This window comes from Atractosteus spatula, chromosome 11, assembly GCF_055471065.1.
Source record: "Atractosteus spatula isolate fAtrSpa1 chromosome 11, fAtrSpa1.hap1, whole genome shotgun sequence".
In the NCBI taxonomy this organism is placed as follows: domain Eukaryota; kingdom Metazoa; phylum Chordata; class Actinopteri; order Semionotiformes; family Lepisosteidae; genus Atractosteus; species Atractosteus spatula.
The window spans coordinates 34,932,846-34,956,669 of NC_142716.1; the positions used below are offsets into that span (position 1 = coordinate 34,932,846).

Consider the following 23,824-nt stretch of genomic DNA (forward strand, 5'->3'; position numbering starts at 1 on the left):
TTGAAGCCTTTTTGGAATCGTCTTGTGAACTGTCCAGGCTTACGACACACCTCTAATCAACCCCATTTTTCTCCCTATATAGGGAATTTGCACACAAACATTTGCTGAGTATACCTCTTTAGTCCTCAAGGTTCAGCAGGATTTGTATTATGACATACAGGTACCTCTAAATACTAGAACTAACCACCTTTGGTTAGTACTCTAGGCTCTGAAGATGGAGTAATTGAGTTATGACAGTCCATGATCAAACAAGTGATGTTTAAACTACAGGCTCAAATTGTACTCAAATGTATTTATTTTTACTAATAAAGCTAGTGTACTTGGTATCCCTCTGTTGTGTTCATTAGTACTGAACATGAATTGACACTTTGTTTAATAATCAACAAAAGGATTGTAGATACTCAAACACAATAGCAAAGCAATAATTTATGGTTCTCTTTCTTTAAAGAGGTAACATTTTTTCTTCATATTTAGCAAAAAGAGTGACATATTGTGTCTGTGATTGTAGGCAGAATAGCAGATAAAGAACTGTTTATTCGGGGAAGTGATTTCTGCTTAATTTTATGCTTTTAGGATGGCTTTATTCCAACTCAGACAAATGTTCATTTCCACTTCAAAAGATGGCCCCTGAGGTACAGAAGCGATAGGAAAAATTATAGCCCAATTATCATAGCAGCTGTTCAATAGAAAAGTGACTGCTGTATTTGTAAAAGAAAAAGAGAAAAAGTACAGCATTTTGTACAAGGACAAATACCTTCTGTGGATCAAGCCAAGGTTCTATTGATAATGTATATTATTATTCAAAAAAAGAGAAAAAAATGATAGAATCACTAAAGTTGCATTTGAGAGTTTTTGAAAGTTTCACACACTGGCCTGCTGAGTCTGAGGCTGTATCCATACTGTGGCTCCTTCCTTCTTATGTACAACTAAAAGAAAACACAATTCTTTGACTTACAACCTTCTGCCTGCAGTTGTGTATGCAGGGTAGATATTATTATGACTCTGAAAATCAGATGATGATGGAAGGGCAAGAATGATTAACATCAAATAAGAGCCCTAAAAGAAGATGCAGTTACATATTCCTACTCTTGACACTGATTCCTGACACTGAGCCCAATCTCCTGAATTTTGTTTCTCAATCAGATCTAATTTCTTCAGATAATCATCATATTCTAAATTTGAATTCAATTCAGAGATTGCTACCAACATTTCTAAAAAATGGCAATAGAATTTTACAGCTACTCGTATTTGAATTATGAAAGCTTTTGGTAATAGTTTGAAAAACTCTAATTAAGTGAAGTACTGTATGGATTACATTAAGGTCTTAGGACTTAAGTCTTATTTCTGATTAATGTACAGTATCAACAAATATAGTTTTTCCATCTTCTACTTATCTTTCATCAAAAAAGAAATAGACAATTTTCTCTATTAACAACCAAAACCATGAATCACAGACAAGCATCTATAATCCTGACTGAGATTGTAGCTCTAAATTCAGTTTTTCTGTCATGAGTATAACAAATAAATTGGCCAAAATAATGGGAATCCCAACCTTGCTTCTGCAAAAAACCCAAGAATTATAGATTGCAGCAATAACGTGTATTGTATGTATTAGATAACATTTTGAAATATTTGTAGCCCAATTTCTTACAAATGTTTTAGCAGGATCACTTTTGATTGATGTTGTAATAAGCATAAAGATGTGCAGAACTGAACCAATTCTTGCACCAGCTCCACCAACTTCTAATAGAATTAAGAGATAGGGATTATTTTGCCTACAAAAGGTGGTGGGAGTCTATCACTTACTCCTCAAGCCACAAATACATTGCCACCAAAAAAGTTTATTTTTTTAGTAGATGTGTCCTAATGTTATGGCCAATGACTGTAGAGTGATGCAACATTAAGGTCTTAATCTACAGGGAACAGACACTTTAAGACACCTCTCAGCTCACCTGCTCGTGGAACTCGATACCCATACTCAGCGTGTTGATGAGAATGGCGAACATGATCCCCCTGCCGAAGTACTTGCTGTCCACAATTTTGCGAAAAGTCTCACACACCAGCCTCCAGAACTGCAGCACATGTCCTGCCTGTGCACCCACCTTGGAGCCTCGCCTTTTGGGCTCCCGATGGTCCCGATACTGGGCATCTTGGGTGAATTCATAGATACCCTCACTGTCTGAATCCAGGGTCTCATTATCAGTACCCTCAGACTCGTTATTTATTGATTTGATGCAATATGGACAGCTCTCAGGATCAAAGGTTAGGTTGTCCAGGTTGGTGCAGTTGCTATTTAGTTTACAGGAGCCTTTACAGGGGCCTGTGAAGAGATAGAAAAATGGTTTCACTTAGGACATTGCAGATTTGTGCCGCCTATATCTGATCCATTCAGAGGTTTATCCGCAGTTAAAATTAAAAAAAGCATGACATCATTCTGTAGCCTCATCACAGGCTATTTGTGAGAACGTCTACTGGTATTTTGCAGTTTACCACCACAATATTAACAACACATCATGAGGGAGCTACAGTACAATGAAACTGAATACAGTGTATGTAGTGGGAGCTTTCTAGAAATGATACTGTAAACTTTTTTGTGAGAAATTATATTAAAAAAACTGTTGTACTAAAGGGATAACTGCTGTTACTTTATGTTTAAAATAATCAACTCTTTATGTTTTAAACTTGGGGAACAATTTTAAAAAAACGGAGATGACAGAATGTAAGATGCCCCTACATAACTCATTCTCAATAAATACTAAGCTTATTTTTTGTTTCAATGCTCATCCTTCATTTGGTTTCATATTGTAAGAGCATTCTCTTTGTACAATCATTCTAAAGGGCTTGCAGCATTTGTGATTAATCGGTATGTGCAGATGTCAATGCACACCCCTCAGGATCAGGCTGCTTTGCAGTAAAATAACTCCACTCCTTCGTTAATCATTATCCATCACAAATTTTGTATATCTGATTAGAAAGCCTGGATGATATTCGCAGAAATTCTTCCAAGTGATTGTCCATCTATACCTCTGTACGAACATGTTTTCTTCACAAATATGACACTTCTAAGGTTTCCAGGACAGAAAAGGAAAGTGTATAACTTGAAGGAGGGAGAGGAAAGGTTTTATCACAAACCCCGTTTTCAGGTTTTATTGATAGTACTTTATCAGATTAAGGAAATATTGTAAATGAAAACTGTATTTTGTATTGCATTAATCAATCATTCAATTGTATTATTGATTGCATTATTCAACCATTCTGACGTGCATTACGTTCATACAATTCACAAAAAAATCTATAAAATTAACTCACCAGCACTCTGTGTTTCCAGTAAACGATTCATGGTGCCAAAAGGCCTGGGTGGAATATTCAGATTGGTCAGCATTCCACCACTGCAGCCACTGCTAGATGAGTCTCCCAAGGTCTTCTCTTTCTGGAGCTCCTGAGGAGTGGAGGGGTGCACAGTTGGATAATTTTTGGGCACAGAGGCAGAGGGCACAGAATTCCTCTTGATGCACTGGAGGCTGGGACTTGGGGTGCAGTGGATGGGCTCAAAGTGGCAGTCGGCATGGTAAACACTGTGAACAGATTCTGTGTTGCCTGACGTGGGTGGTTGGGTTGAGGGTAGGTGTAGATTAGCTGTGGATGGGGGTGGGAGCATGAAGCGACCTGTGCCATTGTGGAAGGAGCCCATCTCCCCATCGCCCAGTTCATGGCTGGGGCGTGATGTCCTTAGGCTGCCATTGCCCACATGATAGTGGTGATGATGGTGGTGGTGGTGATGGACCAGATGGTGGACAGACGCCCGGCGGTGTTTTCTCCGCCTCCTCTTGTGGGCAGGCTGCTCTTCCCCTGTCCTTGCACACAGCCGTAGCCCAGTCTTGGCAGCCACAGTTCTGTATACATGACCCAGCTGCCGGCTAGCCTTCCGCACTACATGAACCAGATACTTGAGCAGCTCGTCATAGCAACTACCTGGCTCAGAGAAGCTGGCCAGAGTGCTGGCATTGGACATGAAGCGTACGCGCTGCTCTTTCATGAGTTGGCTCTCACGTTGCTTGGTTTCGGAGAACTGTGTGGCAATGACCACCAGGCACAGGTTGATCATGAAGAAGGACCCAACCTAGGAGGACAAATGGTCAGAGACAGGACAGTTTGGAGTTCAAGTGCTCTCAGACAGGACCACATTATAACTTGGACAAAAAAAATTGAAACTATGCTTTTGACTGCCCTTGTGCCATCATATAGGACACTTACTGTATATGAATGTACTTAACATGAGAACTAAATTGCAGAGTTCTCCTGTTACCAGGTTTTTAATCATAAAACTGATAAGAAGGAGGAGGAGTATATCATTTATCAGATTTTGTATTAAAGTGCTACATTTTAATGGATTAAGAGGGACAGGTATGGTGTTGCTCTGCATTGTATGATGCAATATATTTTTAAATCTATTGAAAGACTAAAGTTTAGGACTGCAAGCAGTTCTGTCACAATTTCTACTGTGATTAATTACTGTACTACAGTAAAGCCATAAAACACAAGAAATGTTACAATCAAGAGGACATCACATGTCTTTTGCTTGTTTATTTCAAGAAATGGCTACTGTAGATTGGCCTTTGGATTGAATTTGTTAATGCCTTTGAGGACTTCAATCAAGTCACCTTATAATCTTTTTAAGACTAAAATTGATGTATATTTTTAGCCTGTCTGTATAAGACAGTAATTATTAACCATGGTCCTAGGGGACCACCATGTGTTCTGCTTAAAACGTTGGGATGAATGAGATGAAGCCGATCTAGCCCATTTGGTAGTTAGTGGATAATTGATCTAAGGCCCTCATCCAGACATTTCTTGAAAGAAACCAGGTTCACTGTGTTGTGTGTTCCACATTTCCATGGTCCTTTGGGTAAAGAAGTGCTTCCTGTTCACGGTTTTGAATGCACTTCTACATTTGTGCACTACAGTTTGTGTTTCACTGTTCATTCTGAAAAAAAAATCAGCTGGGTTGATTTTGTCAATGCCTTTGAGAATTTTGAATGCTCGTATCAGGTCTCTTCATGGTCTTCTCTGTTCAACACTAGAAAGGTTAAGTTTCTTCAACCTATAAGTGCAGGATATTCTTTTAAGGCCTTGGATGCATCTGGTTACTCTTCTGATTCCAGAGCATCAATATTATTTCTATAATGTGGTGATGAGAATTGTACACTAAATTTTAAATGAGGCATTACTAGTGAGTTATACTGTTTTAACATAACCTATATACAAATTCTATGCTTTTAACTATATATCCTGGCATTTTGTTTGACATTTTGTTTGCCTTTTTAATTGCTTCCTTAAGTTACCTAAAAGATGGAAATATCGTGTTGTGTCAAACACCTTTATTTAACATACAGTAAATAGCCTATCCTAGCTCAATGTTTCCCATTATGTATTTATAGTAAATGTTTTTACTACCTGCGTGCAATACCCCACACTTATCTACATTAAACAATCTACCAGTTGTATGTTTTTAACTTGATGTAGTTTTTATTTTCAATTGCTTTCAACTTTTCAATAGCTGAATGGAAGTTTTAATAGATATGAATGTTGTATCTGTTTCTGAGTTTTAGAGCTGTCCTCTTTCGCCTTATCTCATAAACTGAACACCTGTTAGTAGCTGTACAGTCAGAAGTAAGGATAAGCAAGTTGAAGAGAGGGGTCACAGACACAGGGGTCTCCTAGGAACAGGAGAGCTACTGGGATAGAACATTCATTTAATCCCAGGAATGTGTCTGGTTGTTCTTCTCTGGACTAATTACAGAAAAAGAATATTTTTGTAATTTAGTGGCCAAAACTGTGCATGCTATTATAAAAGAGGTCTTACTAGCGCATCATACAATTTTAACATAATATCAATGAATGTAAATTACACACATGTAATGAAAAAAACTAAGATTATGTTCTCTTTTTTATTTTCCACATTGTCTAGAACAGGGATTCCTTATTGTAAGGCCTCTGATGCAGGGTCCCCGACAATACACAAATATGTATGTGTATGTATGTGAAAACATACCTTCATAATTCAGCATAAATTATGTTAAATTGATCCAAAGATTACAATGTATGGCACAAAAGTAACATAACTACAATAGTAGGTGTCAGTATACCACAGTTAACCACAACAAACAACAATATGTTGCACATAAAACCCTTGCTAGTTTAAAGGGGAGAAAAAAATTGGTTCTTAATTTGAAAATCAAATAGTGAAAAAGATTAAAAAAAGACTGTTGAAAGTGGCCAGAGAAAGCAACTTTGCAGATGCAAACACAAAGACATAAAATAGTTTATGGGGTTTTCTTTATGCTGAGCAAATCTGATACAAAGCCAATGTGTTTAATTTGCAACTAGACATGCTCTTCTTTCAAGCACAGCAATTTTTAATGCCATTACACAGAAACACATTCTGAATTAATGGTAAATACCCACCTGGTAGTAATCTACAGAAATATAAAGTTCAGGAGCATGCCACTGTGCAAGCCAGTTAAAATTGTTGTTGGCGAGAGTTTGATAGAATCTTCATTTGAGATTACATGGATTTTAGCCGAACACAAGCAAGTTTTTACCGATGCAGAGATTTTAATTAATGTTTGGTCTGTGTAGAAATTATGACTTCAGTTACCTGGAATGCAATACTGAAGTATATAAATAATCCTTGTTGATTGTTTCCTAGAATTCTGTTTCTATACATTCGATTTGTTAGCTTTTTACTAATTATTGTTGCCATACAGACACAAAAGAAATAAGACTCCTGGGTCTATGATTAGTTTAGTTTTGTTGTGCTTTTAATGGATGAGAGCTAAATCTTCATGTCCCAGCCAATGGGTATTATCCCAGTTATCAGTGATCAGAGAGTGTGACATCTATTGTTTCCTTAAGTGCAATCTGTAGAATACCATCAGATCTTTGTGAGTTGTTTCATCTTTGGTAAATACGAGGATTAAATATTTATTAAGCATATAAATTAATATATTTTACCAACAAGGATTCTATTATTATCTGAGACACTTAATCCTTAGTTTTTTAACTTTTATTAAAATAATTTTTATTGTTTTTATTACCTTTATTTAATTTTTGCACTTCATTATATTATTTTTCTTTAAGCTGATCTTGTTCTTTTTACTCATTTTGTGAAGAGCTTTCTTTCTCCTTATATTTTTCATAAATGTGTCAGTTTAATTGTTATAGAATGGATATTGGTTGAAAGAAAAATAAATAAGAATTATTTGTACTTTAATACATGCTAAATCAACACAAACAAATTGTTATATTTAAATTTTGCAAATCAATGTGGCAGTTAGGTTGTTGCAGAATTAATGTTAGTATAATAATTTTCTTTTTCTTCAGTGACAATCACTAATGTCTGTTTCATTTGTACATCTAATCAAATTGGCTTTGGCCTCAGAACTGAAATTATTTGTTTTATTAAAGCATTATGCATAGAGCCAAAGACACCAAATAAATATAACAAAAATACATTTCCATATTGATTATACATTAACATCCTTACATTAGCTAAAAAAAAGATTTTCCAAAGTCGCTATAAGAAATTGTCAAGAAGAGTTTGTGTGTAAATAAACATACTGTAACTGTTTCAAAACCTCTGAACTGAGGAGAGGTTAAGCGTGCTGAGATTCTTCTATTGTTTGAAAGGTTGATCATTTTCAGTGTAAAAGTAACCACCAGAGGGAAGCAAAAGCTCGTTGAAATAGCCTACTTGGTTTTATGATACATATACAGTAGTATGGTATCAGTATAAGTGTGCGAAACTTGAGACACGCCATCATTTGGTATTTGAATTGCCACTGCCACAATGTTCATACTGACCACAAGTGAAATGAAGTGGTTTAAGTTATTTAGTATCTGAAGTTTGGACTGGACTGGACTATGAGTAACTCTTCTTAGTGCACATTCACACTGTACTGATTGTATTGCATGTATTGTATTATTATTATTCTATCATTCGTTACACTGTTGCTGTGTTAAGCTGCTGTTGCACTGCAATTTCCCTCACAGGATCAATAAAATATCTATCTAAGTTTGAACCTGACAGCGTGTTTTACATAATTTCAATGCAGATGCTTGTTTCTGTACTAAACATACTGTAGGAGCACAAGCTTTGAATTCAATTGTTCATTGATAATGCCTGCAATATTTGAAGTTCACAGCATCAAGTGATTTTCAAGTGAGTTTAAAATGTCCGAAAAAGATTGTAGTCAAGTAGCCATCTTTGTTTAAGCTGCCATACTATTGTACCATGTTATACTGTACTGTAATTATATTTGCTCCATACTTTTCAAATTTGGACTGGTAAATGAGTTTTTGACCTGTTGCAGTTTGAGGATTACATCATTATTTTAACAGGTTAGAAACTGCCAGTGTGTTGTGTACTACAAAGACAATTTTGAAAATCTGAATCCTATTGACTCAGGAACAATGCCTAACAAATATGGAGTTAAGTACTTGTTTTTGAAAAAAGGCAGTTTGAAGTGTAAAAAAAAAAAATGCCTTCAGGTGACCACCTTGATTTCTACAGGAATCTCTTTTTGATATGAGTATTATCGTCAGAATAGTAGATCTATCTAAGTACAGTAGATGTCTTGGTACTGTAGATTCCTACCTTGTCAGGAGTTAATTGGCCAAACAATTTTGGTGATGTTTGTGTTATAGGGTCTAATGAGAATTAGATGGCCGAAGAATTATTGCAGCAGCTTCTGAGGTGCAAATTAAAAGCAGAGTTCAGTGTTCATGCACTATGCCATTTAAAAATTCAATCAATTCTGCACTACAACTATCTAGGCTGCAATTTTTGTTGATGCAGGACCTATTTTTTCCATCCATCCATTTACTAGCTACTTCATCCAATTCAGGGTCATGGGGGAGCCAGAGCCTATCCTGACTAACAAAGACATACAGTAAGTTATGATACACCCTGGAAAAGACTCCAGTCCATTGCTGGGCAGGGACGTATTTTTGCCACAATTTAAATGGCTTGACTGTCTAGATACACCTGTATGAAGTTGCCTGGATGTATGCTTTTTTATCATGACTAGCTTCAAAGGCAGTACAGTAAGTAAAACAAAATACAAAGAAACCTCCTTACTACCAAACTAAAGTTTGTTTTAAACCACGTTTAAAGCAATGATCACAGAGACATTTTTACAGTACAGGACTTTGTAACCACTTTTGTATATTTATTTTAATGATCTCAAGATGCAGCTTGACTCTGGCCATCATCTGGATTATTGCTTCTTGCAGTCTGGCCACCACTGCAGATTTTCCAAAGTACCTCTACATGTTCTCCAGTTTATTTTTTAAAGGTCAAAAACATTAAGTAATATTAACACTGCCAATATAAGAGCCAATGACAGTGTAGGAGCCAGCAATTTCTCCCGAAGCCCATTAAAACTATGTTCCAGAATATATCTGCAAGAAGCCAACAGACATATTAAGTACACTGAATTCAATTTGTTTGTTCTGTGCAGAGAACATGTGAAAGCGCATTGAGCTAAAACAGCTACATAAAAACTTAAATTCGCTTCAGCTAGGTATATTACCTGACTCCCAATTTCTGCAAATGGTCTATCAAAAGCATAACCTAAGAGGTGATGAAAAGGCTTGTAAACATATTTGCTCCACGTGGAACAAAAAACATAATGTGACACAGAAGAGAGATTGCTTAATACTATACGTCCTGATAAAACTTCTAAAAATGTTATAACCTAATTTTAATCGCATTACACAGAGCAAAGTCATATTTGTCATAAATAAATTAAATCCAGAAAACTTGAGGGTCACGTTTATTTTATTTTACCACTTTAGTTGTTATTTTGTATTATGAGGTTCCTGCACTTCTGGTTGTGTCCTGCTTTATTGAATTCTAACCACAAATATTCAAATAAATTGAGCTCTGGAGATTAAGATAACCAGTTAAGAACATTTATTTTGTGTGCAGTCAAACCATTTTTGTCAATCTGGATGTATGCTTTGGATCATTGCCATGCTGGAATGTCCATTTTTTGCTTGAGCTTCTTGGCAGAAAGAACCAGGTTTTGGCTAATCTTTTCTTGTACTGTATATGTTTGAGCTCATGATTCCCTCTATCAGAACCTGTTGATGTAAACCAACCCAAAAATAAAAAGACACCCTCACATATTTCACAATAGATGTCAACATATATCAACTATATCGACAGGGTAATCTTTTTATGCCTCAAAACCTGTGGTGGCAAAATGCTCTTGCTTCCTCTTCCTGACAGTGTTACAGCTACTGTATACTCATACAGTAGCTTTCAACTTCTTTGACACAACTTCTCAACTTCCTAATTGACACAATGGTGAAGTGTGGTAGATTCAGCCTTTGGAAATTATTTTGGTATCTGTTGCCCTGCATTGTTTTAACAGCTCTTTAACCTTAACCATGATTAAATGTGCTACTACGTAATGTCTTTCATACAGTACGTTTCCTCCTTTTATATCTCATAGGAACATGAAACTTTCAGAGACCTGTATTTTAGATAATTCTGAAGACTTGCATTGCATTTCCAAGGAGCATAAACATATTGTACATTTGTTTTTGTTCTCTGGAATTGAATTATTGAGGGTAATATGATTTTGCTCTGTGCTATACAGTAGTTTTATGATTGTTTCATGATATTTTTTTAAAAGCAAAATATATAATAAATAATAATAAATTCATAACTCTTTCTGTTATATGATGTTTTCTGTTCCTATATCATTGGAGCTATGAATAAATCTGTAGGGCACTGCACATCACTCAAACAGCTGCTGAAGAAAGGAATCACCTACAGTACATGTTAACAAAAATCTCCACTGATTTTGATTTTATTTTAAAATTTAAAATGTTGGTATAACATTAAAGTAAATGTACTTAAAAGGATTCACCATATCTTGCTATCAGTGTTGCTGTGGTAATTACACAACTAAGGAAAATCTAGAGGAATTTTATTGAATGAATTTGGACTTTGAGGAACAAATGAAAGATAGAAATTCTCACATGATCATCAAAGTTGGGATAACCTGACTCCTGATACAAGGGCAAACCAAACCACTAATATTCCCACTTTAGTGAAACACATGCCTCTTAGAAGACATGGTGCAATGGATAATCAAATAATCTGTGCTGCTCAATTTTCAAACTTATATGATTGCAGCTGGAATTCTGCACATACAGTATGGTTTATTGTAATTAGTGGGGTTACAGGGAGTTACTTACTATTATGAGAAGGATGAAGTAAATGAAATTGTAGAAAGAATGGGCATCCATTACAAAATACATGATATCCACCCAGCCTTCCAGAGTGATCACCTGCAGAGAGAACAGATAGTCAGTATTGACTTTTCATTGAAATGGCTTAATATTTTTAGCAGGGAATTTAATAGTCAGAAGTAGTATCTTGATTTCCAGGCCAGCACAACAATTACTTTATTAGTGAGTAGTAAAATATGCCAATACTATTGTTCCATAAAATGTATACATGTTTTAGCTTAATCTTCTTATACTTTTGTTTTATTTACAGTAGATTGCTCAGATATCTTACATCACAGTTGCATCAGCTGATGCTAAGTAGGTGAAGCATTCATTTAAAGTAAAAATAAAGAGCTGACCCTTTTAGCAATGTTTGAAAATTTTAGTTGAAGTAAAAACCTTGATCTACAGATAAAAATACAAATTGTGCATTAAGTTAACAAAAAGTTTAGAATATTGTTAAATTTAACCCACTCAGTTGAAAAGTTCACACTTCAGAATACTTAATTAAAATTCATTATCTAATTATATTTAACTTTTTATTGTTAGAAGTAGAAATCCTACAGAACTAGGAGCAGAAAACCTCATGGACTGTTGGCTATACAGGACTAAAAGTAATTTAGTTATTGTAAATGTATCAAGAGGAATAAATTAACAAAGTAGTGTACTGTAACACTTTAGCAGTCACTGGTTTTTCATTCTATTGTATCTCTGCTTTTATCCACTTAAAGTAACTGAATCCACTATTGACTTCATTATGAATTTTTCCACCTCTTTAGACACTCAAAACATGAGTTCCTTACAATTTGTATAGGAATGTGGCATTACACTATGAAGTTACTTGCAGTGTCTGGTGTTACTTGCACTAGTTACTTACAGTGTCTATTGTTTTACTTTAAATACCCCATACAATATGGGAATTAGCTGCGGCAACACTCTTAGTCATCATATCAGCATATACAGTACAGTATCAGCCCAATCCATATGCCATGTGAAACAAAAATATTAACTTTTTCTTTTTTTAATTCCTTTTCTGCATTTTTGAATTAATTAGAAATCACAGCATGGAAGAGGAGGTCAAAACGTTATGATCTCATTTTACACAAATAACCGTGACCTGGAGAGCTGAAGTAAGAGGAATAGGTATTTTAATTTACCCATCGAATAATAAGAGCTAATAGGACCCCTTTTCCATTACATTGCATCATGCTGACTAATAAAATATATAATTTAATTTTGAAAGAAAATTGCAACCCACACAATTTTCAGTAAGTGCAGTGATCAGTGGGTCACGACTGTGTTAATTAAGTCTCTGTAGTGCTTTTGGAGGTAGTGATTTCTGTACATTTCACAATTCCTTTCATCTGACAATTACCGCTTGTTTGGCATCTACTGTGCGTTGATAAAATGCATCTATTGTAGCTGTTTAGCGGTTTATCTCTTAAAATAATTAGCTTTTTCTATAGTTTTTTGGATGTTGGGGCAAAGGTTTGCAGTCGGAAGACTGGAAACCATATAGACAGTGAAAACGTAGATAGTCAATGCCAAAGCAGATGGAACTCTAGTGTGTGGACTGGAACGCGCCACCTACTGCATGAAAGCACCTTCCACACAGCAAGAAAAGCGGGAAGGAGTACCTGGAAGATGGCTATCCAGGCAAAGCCGATGTTGTCAAAGTTGATTGCTCCCTTGAAGGGGTTGACGTCCCCCGCCGAGCAGTTCATGTAGTATTGGTTCCAGTTCACGCAGGTGGTGTTGTCAGTGCTGTTGTAGGCAGTGTAGTCCTGGTGACACTCCAAGCCATTCTCTCGCAGCGTGGGAATGTGCCGACAGTAGCGCATCCCATTCTCCCGTGGCTGTGAGCAGATGAAAGGATTCTCATCGTCATTTTCTGTGTGGTAGTAGGAGTTCAGCTCGAGGGAGCGTGGCCTGAAAAAGAAAGAGTGAGGTCTGTCAATAATGATGTAGTATCTTGCTGTTTACTTCAGCCTCTGGCAGCTGGAAACAACCTTACCAAAAACAATGTCAGGAAAAGACACTGCCCTGCTGTGGCCTTATTTTGCTAGGGAACGAGAAGTTAAAAATTCCAGATTTTGTCACATTTGTTTTGCTTTAAATTTTGGTGATTGTCAACACTTCTTCATTGTATATCCTGCTTCCTCGCCTTTTTGAGCCTCCATTGGTTAAATCACCTTGTCCTATTGTTGACATCTTGACCCTCACATCAGCACAGCATCCCAAAGGATCCCAAAAAATCCAATATACAGTATAGAAGGTCATGTACTTCATCCACTTAGGAAGAGTATCATCCATCTGGGTGACATGTGGCACCATTGACCAGCAGGTAGATAAGTGACAAATAACTTCACCAATTGGATTAAAAGAAAATTTTAGGAACATCAGATTTTGCAAATCCATAACCTAAAACTAGTGATTACTGATTTCAGTCCTTATGACCTCCATATCTGTTGGTTTTGCTTCTACCCGACCTTTCAGTTGTGTAGTGTGATCTCTTAATCTTACTAATAATATAACTTTATTCTCTTTTCATCATATATATTGGTGATTGTATTTTAATTAAATTTGATAAATAACTTAAATAAAATGAAATATAAATAAAACTGCCCAAATAATAAGATTTCAGAGTAACTTGTTGCCCTTGCTGTGCAAATTAGTACGCGTGTGGCTGAGTTATAGAGCAGACATCATCATGACAGCATAGCAGCACTGCTACTGTATATTCTAGCATAACAATACTGCTGCATTAATCAACAATGCTCATTAAAATATTCTCAGCACCTAAATAGCCTTCTGTACTGAGGTTCTATAAAACACAACGGCTTTATATCACCAAAGCAATATTCTAAAATTCTTAAAGACTCAGTTGACAAACCTTTTTTGCAGTGTCTCTATTTTTATAGTACAATTTGTTTCCTAAGGATAGAAGGCCATGTTGATCATGACAACCAGTTAAGATATCTTATGGTCTCCTTGTACTTTTTTTCTCTGTTTCTCCACCCTTGATTCATCAGTAAATAGTCTGGAGATACCTGAAATTAAAATGCATAATATTTTCATCTGATCTCATTCTCTAACCGCTTACTCCTGGTGAAGGTTGTTTTGGTAACAGGCTGAGCAGGGCAGACCAGACTTCCCTTTCCCCAGCAACATTTTCCAGCTGCTCCTGGGGGATCCATAGACATTCCCACGCCAGCTGAGAAATACTGTATAATCCCTCCAGCGTGTCCTCGGTCTGCCTTGGGGTCTCTGTGGGAGACGCCCAGGAGTCATCCTCACCAGGTGCCTGAGTTATCACCAGATCCCCTTCTGGGATCGTGACCTTGTTCTGTTAGTGGGGCTCGAGTGCTCCAGGGAGCCCTAGAGCTAGGTTGTCGGGAGCCTTGCTCTCCTGGTAAATTTACCCTTGGCAAATGGGTCTAAGGTGAGGGGCCAGACAAAGTACGATCCAAACTAGACTCCCATGGTGGTTCCCTAAAAAACCCTGCATGGATCAGGGACACCAGAACCCACCCCTGGAGCCATACCTGGGGGTGGGTGGTTGCTGGCTGTGCCTGGTTAAATAAAGAAGCCCTTTGTTTGCCATGAACTAGTAAATAGAGATAAGAGGGACACTGGACCTTTTATTTACATCTGTAACACATGGTTTATATGAACTACCAAAGGTAGGGGCTTCCACAATAGCTTTATGAGCTTCAGAGGTCTTTGGGATTTACAAAGAAACTGAGATAGTAGCAACAGAAAATTATTTTTTTCAGAATTTATAATGAAGTTAACATTATACAAATTGAGGATTATTCTTATTTACAGAATAATATTTATATAGTTTGTGAATTCAGTTACTTCTAAAGAGTTTATAATGTCCAATGTACTTTAGGACCAATTGCTGTCTTTATAATTTTAAATTTAAATTTCTTGGAATGCTTTGTCAAGAACAGTTCCTGTTATTTTATTTGCATAAAAAGGATTTATTCCATAAATTATCATTGTATTTCATTAATTAATACAGTTGCAATCAGACATAATTATGCCTCTTTTCCTGATTATGTTTAAAACATAAACTTGTAAACTTTTGTCCTTTACTTTATTATTTGTGTGCAAATGAGCCAGCTTGTTACTACTGTACTTTCATCTCTTCTACTGAGTTTGGGACACAAAACATCTTTTGTGCCCTGAGCTCTCCTATTGTAAAGAAATACACCTGTGTAATAAATAGCCATGTACATGCTGTACAGTATTATTTCTGCACAATAGTTGTAAAGAAAGATTGAAGAAAAAAGCAAATTAAAACTGACCAAAAACCTTAAACAATTGAATTATACAAGTGTTTTAATAAAGACTAACATATGAAACTACTCTGAACTTGTGTGCCTTATTAGTTTGAATTTACTAATTCAGTGATATGAATTCTAAAGCACACCATATCTCTTTTAAAAAACATTGGAAAAATATGTCTTGGTAATTATTTCCATTATTTTCTGCAAGAAAATGCAAACAGTTTGTTGTGTTTTATTTTCCATCATGTCAAAATGATGCAAGCAAGACACACTTTTGGGGTAGAAATCCATCTCAATCTAATGCGTTTTAATCCTCACATTAATACAATATGGTCAAATAAGGAGCTGCGTCAGCATTCGTAGGCTGCAGAGGAACAGGTAATGGGTTTATTCCATGCTGAATAGAAAAGAAAGAAAACACAACGTTTCGGCTCACACCTGAAGACGGCTTCACAGACGAAATGTGTTTCCTTTCTTTTCTACTCAGCATGGAATAAACCCATTACCTGTTCCTTATTGTAGCAGTTTTTTGATCTGATAACTTATATGCTAATGCCTCCCTCTGTCTATTCTTGTGATTTTAACAGAACCTGTAGGAACGAATTCCAACACAATTTCTGGAGATGTAATACCTTCAGTTTCACAATGGCTATTTCACAAAACTGAGACCAGACACCCCACTGCAATCAAACTGATCCAGGGACATTCTGACACATCGGTCATATTACAGAGCTGTAATCATTGTGTTCTAGAAGAACTGGAAGAGGGAGAGCGCATACATGATGAGACTAACTGTGCTCCTACACAAGTGTGATCGCAAATATACTGTATACTGTAGTCTTGCAGGCAGACACAGGACAGGGTTTCAGAGTTGCAGGAGTCAGGTGCACTACGGTTTCACACAGCCTGCAGGGCCAGCAGCGACACTCACACTGTGAAATTCTCAGGCAGGAAGCAGCGGTTGCGGAGCAGCCCTGCCCATAGCTGGACACCCACAATGCCAAAGATGAAGAAGACAAAGAAGCAGAGAAGCAGAACGTTGCCCAGCATGGGGAGGGTGTCCAAGAGTAGTGTTACCAGGATCCGCATACCTGCAAAAAAGCACACTTCATCAATACTTAAGCACACCATACTAAAGTGACTCGTGGTCTGAAAGCTGCATCACACAAAATCAGCATAAATAACTATGTCACGCACAGGAATTACATGAATGAGGCATTTAACAAGGGTGTAAAGTCTTCTGCTGAAAACAGAAATTCTCAAATTAGTAAAGGACCTTAGGCCAGGGAGGGACTACTGGGTTTCAGTCAGTGTGCACTAAGTTTGATAGCATTCCCTGGAATCCTTTAAGGAATTACCTGCTGAGTATTCATCATTGAAGTCTACAAATAAGACTTTTTGTTAGTTGATTTCAATAGAGATGGGCCATATGGCCACTTTGCATCCCTTCTTATGTTTGCAAAAACACTACCAATGTACAGTACTGTATATTAGCCATTAGGCCAGGTATAAAACCCCACTCATCCATTCAGCTGCTCTTGCCCTGGATTGAATGGCTGTCGATAAAAGGGAGAAAAAATTAGAAATGCCAATCAAACTTTTACAGGAAGTATGTTTTTGGGAGGTGCTAAGAAACTGCAGTGCATTGAAAAATCATACATTGATCATACATCATTGAGCGAACATGCACATTTCACACAGAGAGATGCCTACCCAGGACTGCAATCTAGCTTAAGACTGTGTTGTGAGGCTGTAGTGTTAAATGTCATGCCATCACGACCTTCATCTTTGTTTCTTAAACACTGAAACCACATTTGTTGGTTACAGAAACCGGATGAATGAATATATATGCCAGACATTGCACAAAGTTTAATTCTCCTTGATGTGCACCCATTGCATCAACAAACACTGCTGTGTTTGGACTGTACTTTCAAATATTAATTTTCTTTTGGCTCTTTCTGTTGCTTTTCAATATTCAACATAGCACTAATTACAGTAGTTTTATTTACAGTAGGAAGGATAATTCTTTAAAACCATTTCTCCTCACTGTTTTGTATAATATTCTACAAGGAGAAAGAAGTACTTTAAAAAATAAAATAAAGACTTTATCTCATTAGTTTGATATTTACTGATCTGTATTTTAAATTTAATAAATCTATGACCTACAGTATAATCCTAAATCCCTAATCTACAAAACAATCTTTTCATATCAGTAAAACAAATTGCCCAAAATTCCATAATGCTTTACTCAGTATACAGAAACCAGAAACCAACATTAGAAGTGCAAAAAAAAGTCACACAGAATGAGAAAGTGCCACAAGAAGAAACAGAAAACCAAATGTTTTTAACAGATGACTAAGTAACTTTATGCACAAGACATTTTATGACAATTTTTTTTGTGTTCACAAAATGAAAATATGTAACTTATTTTCCAAAACTAAAAATTAACAGCATTTTCTTGGCTTTTATTTTTGTTTTTAAATAAAACTATTTCATTTGGTTCTCCTATATTCTTATAGTTAGAAAACTTGAACTCAACAATTATCTAGTTATAAAATAATTTTAACAAAATTAACAAATAGTTAGCCTTATTTCTGTTTTTCCTTTTGCAGCTTTTGAAGTAATTTAAAAATGGAATTGGAAATAATTTCTAGACTGAAACATCCATCTCTGTTCAGTGGTTACTAACGAAAATGAAAATTTTAAAGCCCTGCTGCTCAAAAAGTGGTTTAGCTCAGGTATTCTTATTTATTTTTGTTTTGAACTGTTTCCAACCATTTTACATGGATTTTTAAATGAGGAGGAGGTCAAACATTATCTCACTCACTTCCGCCGACCTAAAGTACGTATAAATATCATGCTTTTTGCTTGCTTATGGCTTTAATTTTCATATTGGCGTTTGCTCTTACCAGAGACAGGTGCTGTTCTTTGTGGCTTATATTATCTTCTACCTGGTTAAAGAGTACCACATGCTAACCACAAAGCAGTAAACAACAAAACTCGGCTTGTTTGAAGGTGAGACAAATACCGAATGCAGTGCTTTAAATTTCAATGTGTCCTGAACCTAATATTTATTTAAACAATATTAAGACGCACTGCTCGTTTTCCCCTTTACTTGAACCTGTTTACAAGTTCTCCCCTTTTAGAAATTGTAGACCACCTACACCAGTTCTGTACCTTTTCCGAAAGGATATCAGTAGCTCTTCCTCTCTATGTTTACACTCTTGGATCACTTCTCCAGAGCATTGCACTCTGGACTTTGCACAAATTAATTACTGTACTTCAAATCAGTCTTTGAAATCAGCCCTCAGACAACCATCCCTTCTGACCCACTATTCTTCAACAAATCAACAGTTAGTGACTGTCTTTACCAGTTAGTTCCTACACCACTTCCCTGAAATTCTAACAAGGCCCGTTTCAGCAGTAAATGTTTTCTGGCTGTTTTTCTTTATTGGTTCTCCACCCTTCAGTTCTTGTCAAGAAATCCTAAAAGCCACTCATAACACATTGTCAAGTATCAAACAATATCTACCAGATTCAAATCGTTTACATTGCAGCAATTTTAAACTGTTGCTCAGAAATGCAGTTGTAGTATTCTCATATTTTTTTTTCAAATTCAAATACCTTCTTTCATATTCTTCTAAAAAAGTTATTCAGTAACTTAGATCTTACAACGTCTTTGCAAGCAGGTCTTATCAGCTTCCCCTACTGAAAACCAGTAGTTTATTTAAAGGTTGTTTCAATGCACTTTAAAGATGAATCTATTGTGCCTGGAGCTGCTATTAGACCATACCAATGTCTTAGATTTGAAATTTGATCCAGTTGCTTCCCTTGCCTGCCTTATTATGATTCACTGTGAGAGTGAACTTGGGATGGACAGAGGACAGCTTGGTTTCATAGTGCAAGCATCTATAGTGAGTGGGTAAGAGTGTTTCTGAAAGAAATACAATCCTGATAACAGGGTCTGATGATTTTTTGATGCAATTCACATTTTTATGGTGCTGAGGCCTTTAGTTTGAGACTCCTGGTACTGTTCCATCTTGGTCCCTGATAAGTGGTTGAAAACTCTAAAGGAACCCAATCCCAACATTCACTATCAGCATTAAACGGTTCTCACAGACATTTGTTCTCACAGCCAGGAGGATGTAAATAATGATGAGTTAACCTTAGTTTAAATAAAGTTTCAAATGTAAGATTTTAATGATGTTTTGTTCTGTATTAATTTATTTTATGTTTTACATAGCATCTGGAGATAATACATAATGAAAGGTTGTATACAGTATTACAGTATATATTAAAGTATGCATTTTTTTGGTTTCTCTGGCAAAATATTGCATAAAATAATATTCGTAAATTTAGAAAGGACATAATTATTGCAGAAATATACAAATACACAATGCTTCAGATACTACAATGTACAGTGATTTACAATACTGTGAGTATCAGACATAGAACTCTACCAAGCAACTCAGGCACAGAAGAATGAAGGAACCTGTTTCTTATCCAAGACAGATCCTAAATTACTCTCTAAACCAGTTGCTGAACAAATGTGACATGCCCTGTAGTGGTGTACAGATTGCACATCATAGGGCATCCTCAGGTGCAGTCCTTGACTCTTTTTTTCTCCGAGACTCGTAAGTGCATTAGCTGAAACAGGTCAGACATGGATTAGAAGCCCCTTGTTAGGCTGGAGTAGCTTTGCTGTAGGGAAAGCTCTGCACCCTCCTATCCTGTAAACTCTTATGTCCACTAAGTGTGCAGAAAGGTGTTTCCAGCCCTCTTGTCTGAAGGCAGTTCTAGGATGATTAATCCACGCTAAATCCAGCATTTCCTTTTTTTCTTAAAAAAAGAAAATCCTTCACAATGTGGCCAAACAATCCTAAAAGTGTGCTGTTCCTGAGACCAAAACCTATCATTCCTTCTATCATCATGTGTTACATTTTATGTTCTCCTCTTGATCTGTGTTGGGGAGCTGCTGTGTGCTCCAGGTGGGTCCCCGCCTACTGTATATGTAGACTACTTAGAAACCCTATAAATGGATGGAATTATCATTCCTCATTGAACTACATGTTAGTGTATGTAGATTACTTGTGGGCTAGAAGCTTGTTGGAAGCAATGTATCTTGTACTGTACACATAGGATACTGTCATATCCGATTCCTCTTATAAAGCCTGGAAAAGCATGTGCCCATTCACTGGTCTCTGAGCTCAGATGACACTCTGCCATAATTGCCATAAATATTTCAATCATTAGCAGCATGAAGGTGCGAAATGTCCTGCTGCAATATTGTCAGGATCGGCTCACAGAAGGAGCAGTAAGTGAGGTTCAAAGACTTGATCAATGTTGACAGTGTAGTCAGGTTGTCACTAGTCACTTCTTGTGAGCTGGAGTTTCTGATGCAGTCGAACAAGCAGAGAAAATGAGATGGAGAGAGAGTATGTGTCAATCCTATCAGTGTGTCGCTACTGGCATTCTCCCAGAATGTGGACTATCATCATCATAAATTGACTGTTTCGGGAGGAATGTCTTATCATGGTAGGAATTACTGGTTGTGAGTAACCTACAGTAGATATCAAATGACCAAGATTGACTCTTGGATTGACCAAGAGCAAGAAGGCATTATCCCACACTGAGCATATTGGTTCCTTTCTTTGTTTTCATGAGATTTAGCATTCAATGGGGTTAAATTGCCTCATCAAGTTGAAGAGATGACCTACTGCTTATGCAATTAAGTCACAACAGTATGTACTTCACAGTTAATCAATTAATCAAAGTGGTGTCAAAAGTATGAAATTAATATCTAAAATTATCTAAAATCTAAAAAAAATCTAATATCTGTATACTGTACATTATTTTTACATCCATATAGTGTATGCATACATAAACTGAGTTTCTACGGATACTTAATATGTAATAAAATGCCGTTTAATCTTTAAATAATACAATATCCATAGTGTATTGTGTATTATGTTGTTTGCGTAAATAAAAAACACTTTTATTACTGTATGGAAAGTGATTTATGTTGATGCATCCTTCTTAAAATAACCATATTCAGTCACGAACACTTCCCTATATTAAATATCAGTTATATTGATTAAATATCATACTAGTGCTGTTATAGCCCCAAAAAACACAATTCAGGGCCCTCCAGGGTTATTCACATATTACATTTCCATAGTGTTTCCATATAATATAGTGGTAATATAGTTGAGCATATGCACACAATTTGATCTATGAGTTACCTAAAATTAAATTAGAAACACTTAACACCTTATTTCATTAAGTCAATTAAAAGTCCAGGAATTATAATCCCTTTATGTTTATTTTAATTGTATTCATTTAATGCTACACTATATTTATAGACAGCTGTAAAAGGTACTTTAGGTGAAAAAGCCCTATAAATCTCCTGCTCAATGATCGAAGAACAGAGGTGTTCAAAGGGAAATATGACATACCGATGGTTGTAATTCATCACTTTACATGGAAGGATAAATATTTTAATGGAGAGAGACACATGTACTGTAGGATTGATACTATAATTAGATAATGCTTTTTTAACTAAATGTAAAAGAGAAAGTAGTAGGATCCTGAAAAATAAATAATGCAGGATATTGCCTTTTGTTGTAGCCTGTCTTAGATCACTCACATCTGCTTGAGAAGCTTCAATTTAAGGTACTCAATCTCATCATGGTAGGGAACAAAGTGTGTTTGCAAGCAGCTGAGACACCAGACAAAGCCACTTGGAGGCCACCTTCTTCTAAAACACAGGGTGACCTCTTGAACTCAGTGAACATTTTAATTTTAACATCCTGGTAGCACCTCCATGCAAACACTGGTTCCTGATTGTCATTGTCTGTGGTCAGAATCACAAATATATCCATATCAACAGAGAAATAAGAGGAGTTCACAAAGGCTGGACTGATAATATCCACTGCCGAAGCATTGTGTTTCTTTTCTTCTCTTTTCAGTATGGAACAAACCTTTACTTGATCACTGCAATACAGACTTCACAGTTAGCGTTTATAAGAGGATGGACCAAGATATTGGTTAGACAAAAAAAAATACTAGCTGATCAATGAAGGTATTGATCTCAAGTGTATTGTTTCCTATGTATGTCAGAGTTACTCAAACTCCAAGCATCTACACCTTTTGCAGCAAACTCCCTTTCTAAATCCTCACAATTGTGAGGGGGTGGGGTGGGGGAGTTGGGCAGTTTATCCAGTTTATCCAGCCCAGATAAGCAGTGTTAGAGCACAGCCCTCTCAGGACCTTACAGTATATCCCTAGAAATCAATGAGCCTCTGCTCTCATTCGCAAAAAGAGAATTGATCAGGTGACTGATTAAAAAGCAGAAAACGGTGGCTTCCCGTGTCAGTGAATTTATGTTGTCTGAAGAGCAGAGGGTAGAACCTGTCTGTGCGCCCTTCATAGGAGGTAGAAGGACTGACTGAAGACTAAGGTGTTGAGATTTTGGAAGTTTCTGAGGTAGACAGAGTATTGGAATTGCTTATTTGAGGTTTAACTGCTTAGCCATGTTAATTAGGGACTTTGAGAAGACGTTTAGGCTGCAGCTCAGAAAAGATAAGATCACTTTATTGGCCACATACAATTTATTGTATTAGGAATTCATCTTTTCACATACCCCAGCTTGTTCTCCATGAGACACACAGACAGGGAGAGAAGCTTGGGGTCAGAGCACAGGGTCAGCCATTGTACAGCACCCCTGGAGCAGTTGGGGTTAAAGGCTTTGCTCAGGGGCCAAACAGAGTAGGATTCCTCTGCCAGCCACCAGATTTGAACTGGCAACCTTTATGTCGCAGGCACAGATCCTTAGCCACAGTGCCACTAAGCTTTGGTGTTTGGCTGTGTTTTTTTGTATTTCCTGCACTATAAATAAAAGGCACTAGGGTGTTTACAGCTGTGTGTTAGGTGTGTCTGCTTGCCTGGACCTGCCTATTTTAATGACCCTGTTATGACACACACAGGGGATTGTCACAGGTGTCATTCCCTTAGTTAGGAGAGCCTTGTGAAGTACTTTATACAGTACATATTTGTCTTTCACAAATAGCAGCAGCCAAACTACTAAATACATTTTTAACCATACCACTCCCTTTTGAAAGGAGAAATCAATTAATTAAATTGAAGTTGAAAATAAAGTTTTCAACAAACAAGCCAATATATATATATATTTTTATATAAACTCATTCTACTAAACTCAATTTTTA

General features: G+C 36.5%; 1 protein-coding gene across 1 annotated transcript in view; it reads right to left on the minus strand.

Moving 5' to 3' along the window:
• cacna1g (calcium voltage-gated channel subunit alpha1 G) overlaps window positions 1-23,824 on the minus strand; it is a 210,905-nt gene that overhangs the window by 154,712 nt on the left and 32,369 nt on the right. The window contains exons 4-8 of the mRNA XM_088927056.1: window positions 16,531-16,690; window positions 12,942-13,233; window positions 11,272-11,364; window positions 3,316-4,120; window positions 1,953-2,308 (exon numbers count right to left, since the gene is read on the minus strand). Coding sequence (XP_088783182.1) covers window positions 1,953-2,308; window positions 3,316-4,120; window positions 11,272-11,364; window positions 12,942-13,233; window positions 16,531-16,690 — 1,706 coding nt within the window. The remainder of the gene's footprint in view (window positions 1-1,952; window positions 2,309-3,315; window positions 4,121-11,271; window positions 11,365-12,941; window positions 13,234-16,530; window positions 16,691-23,824) is intronic.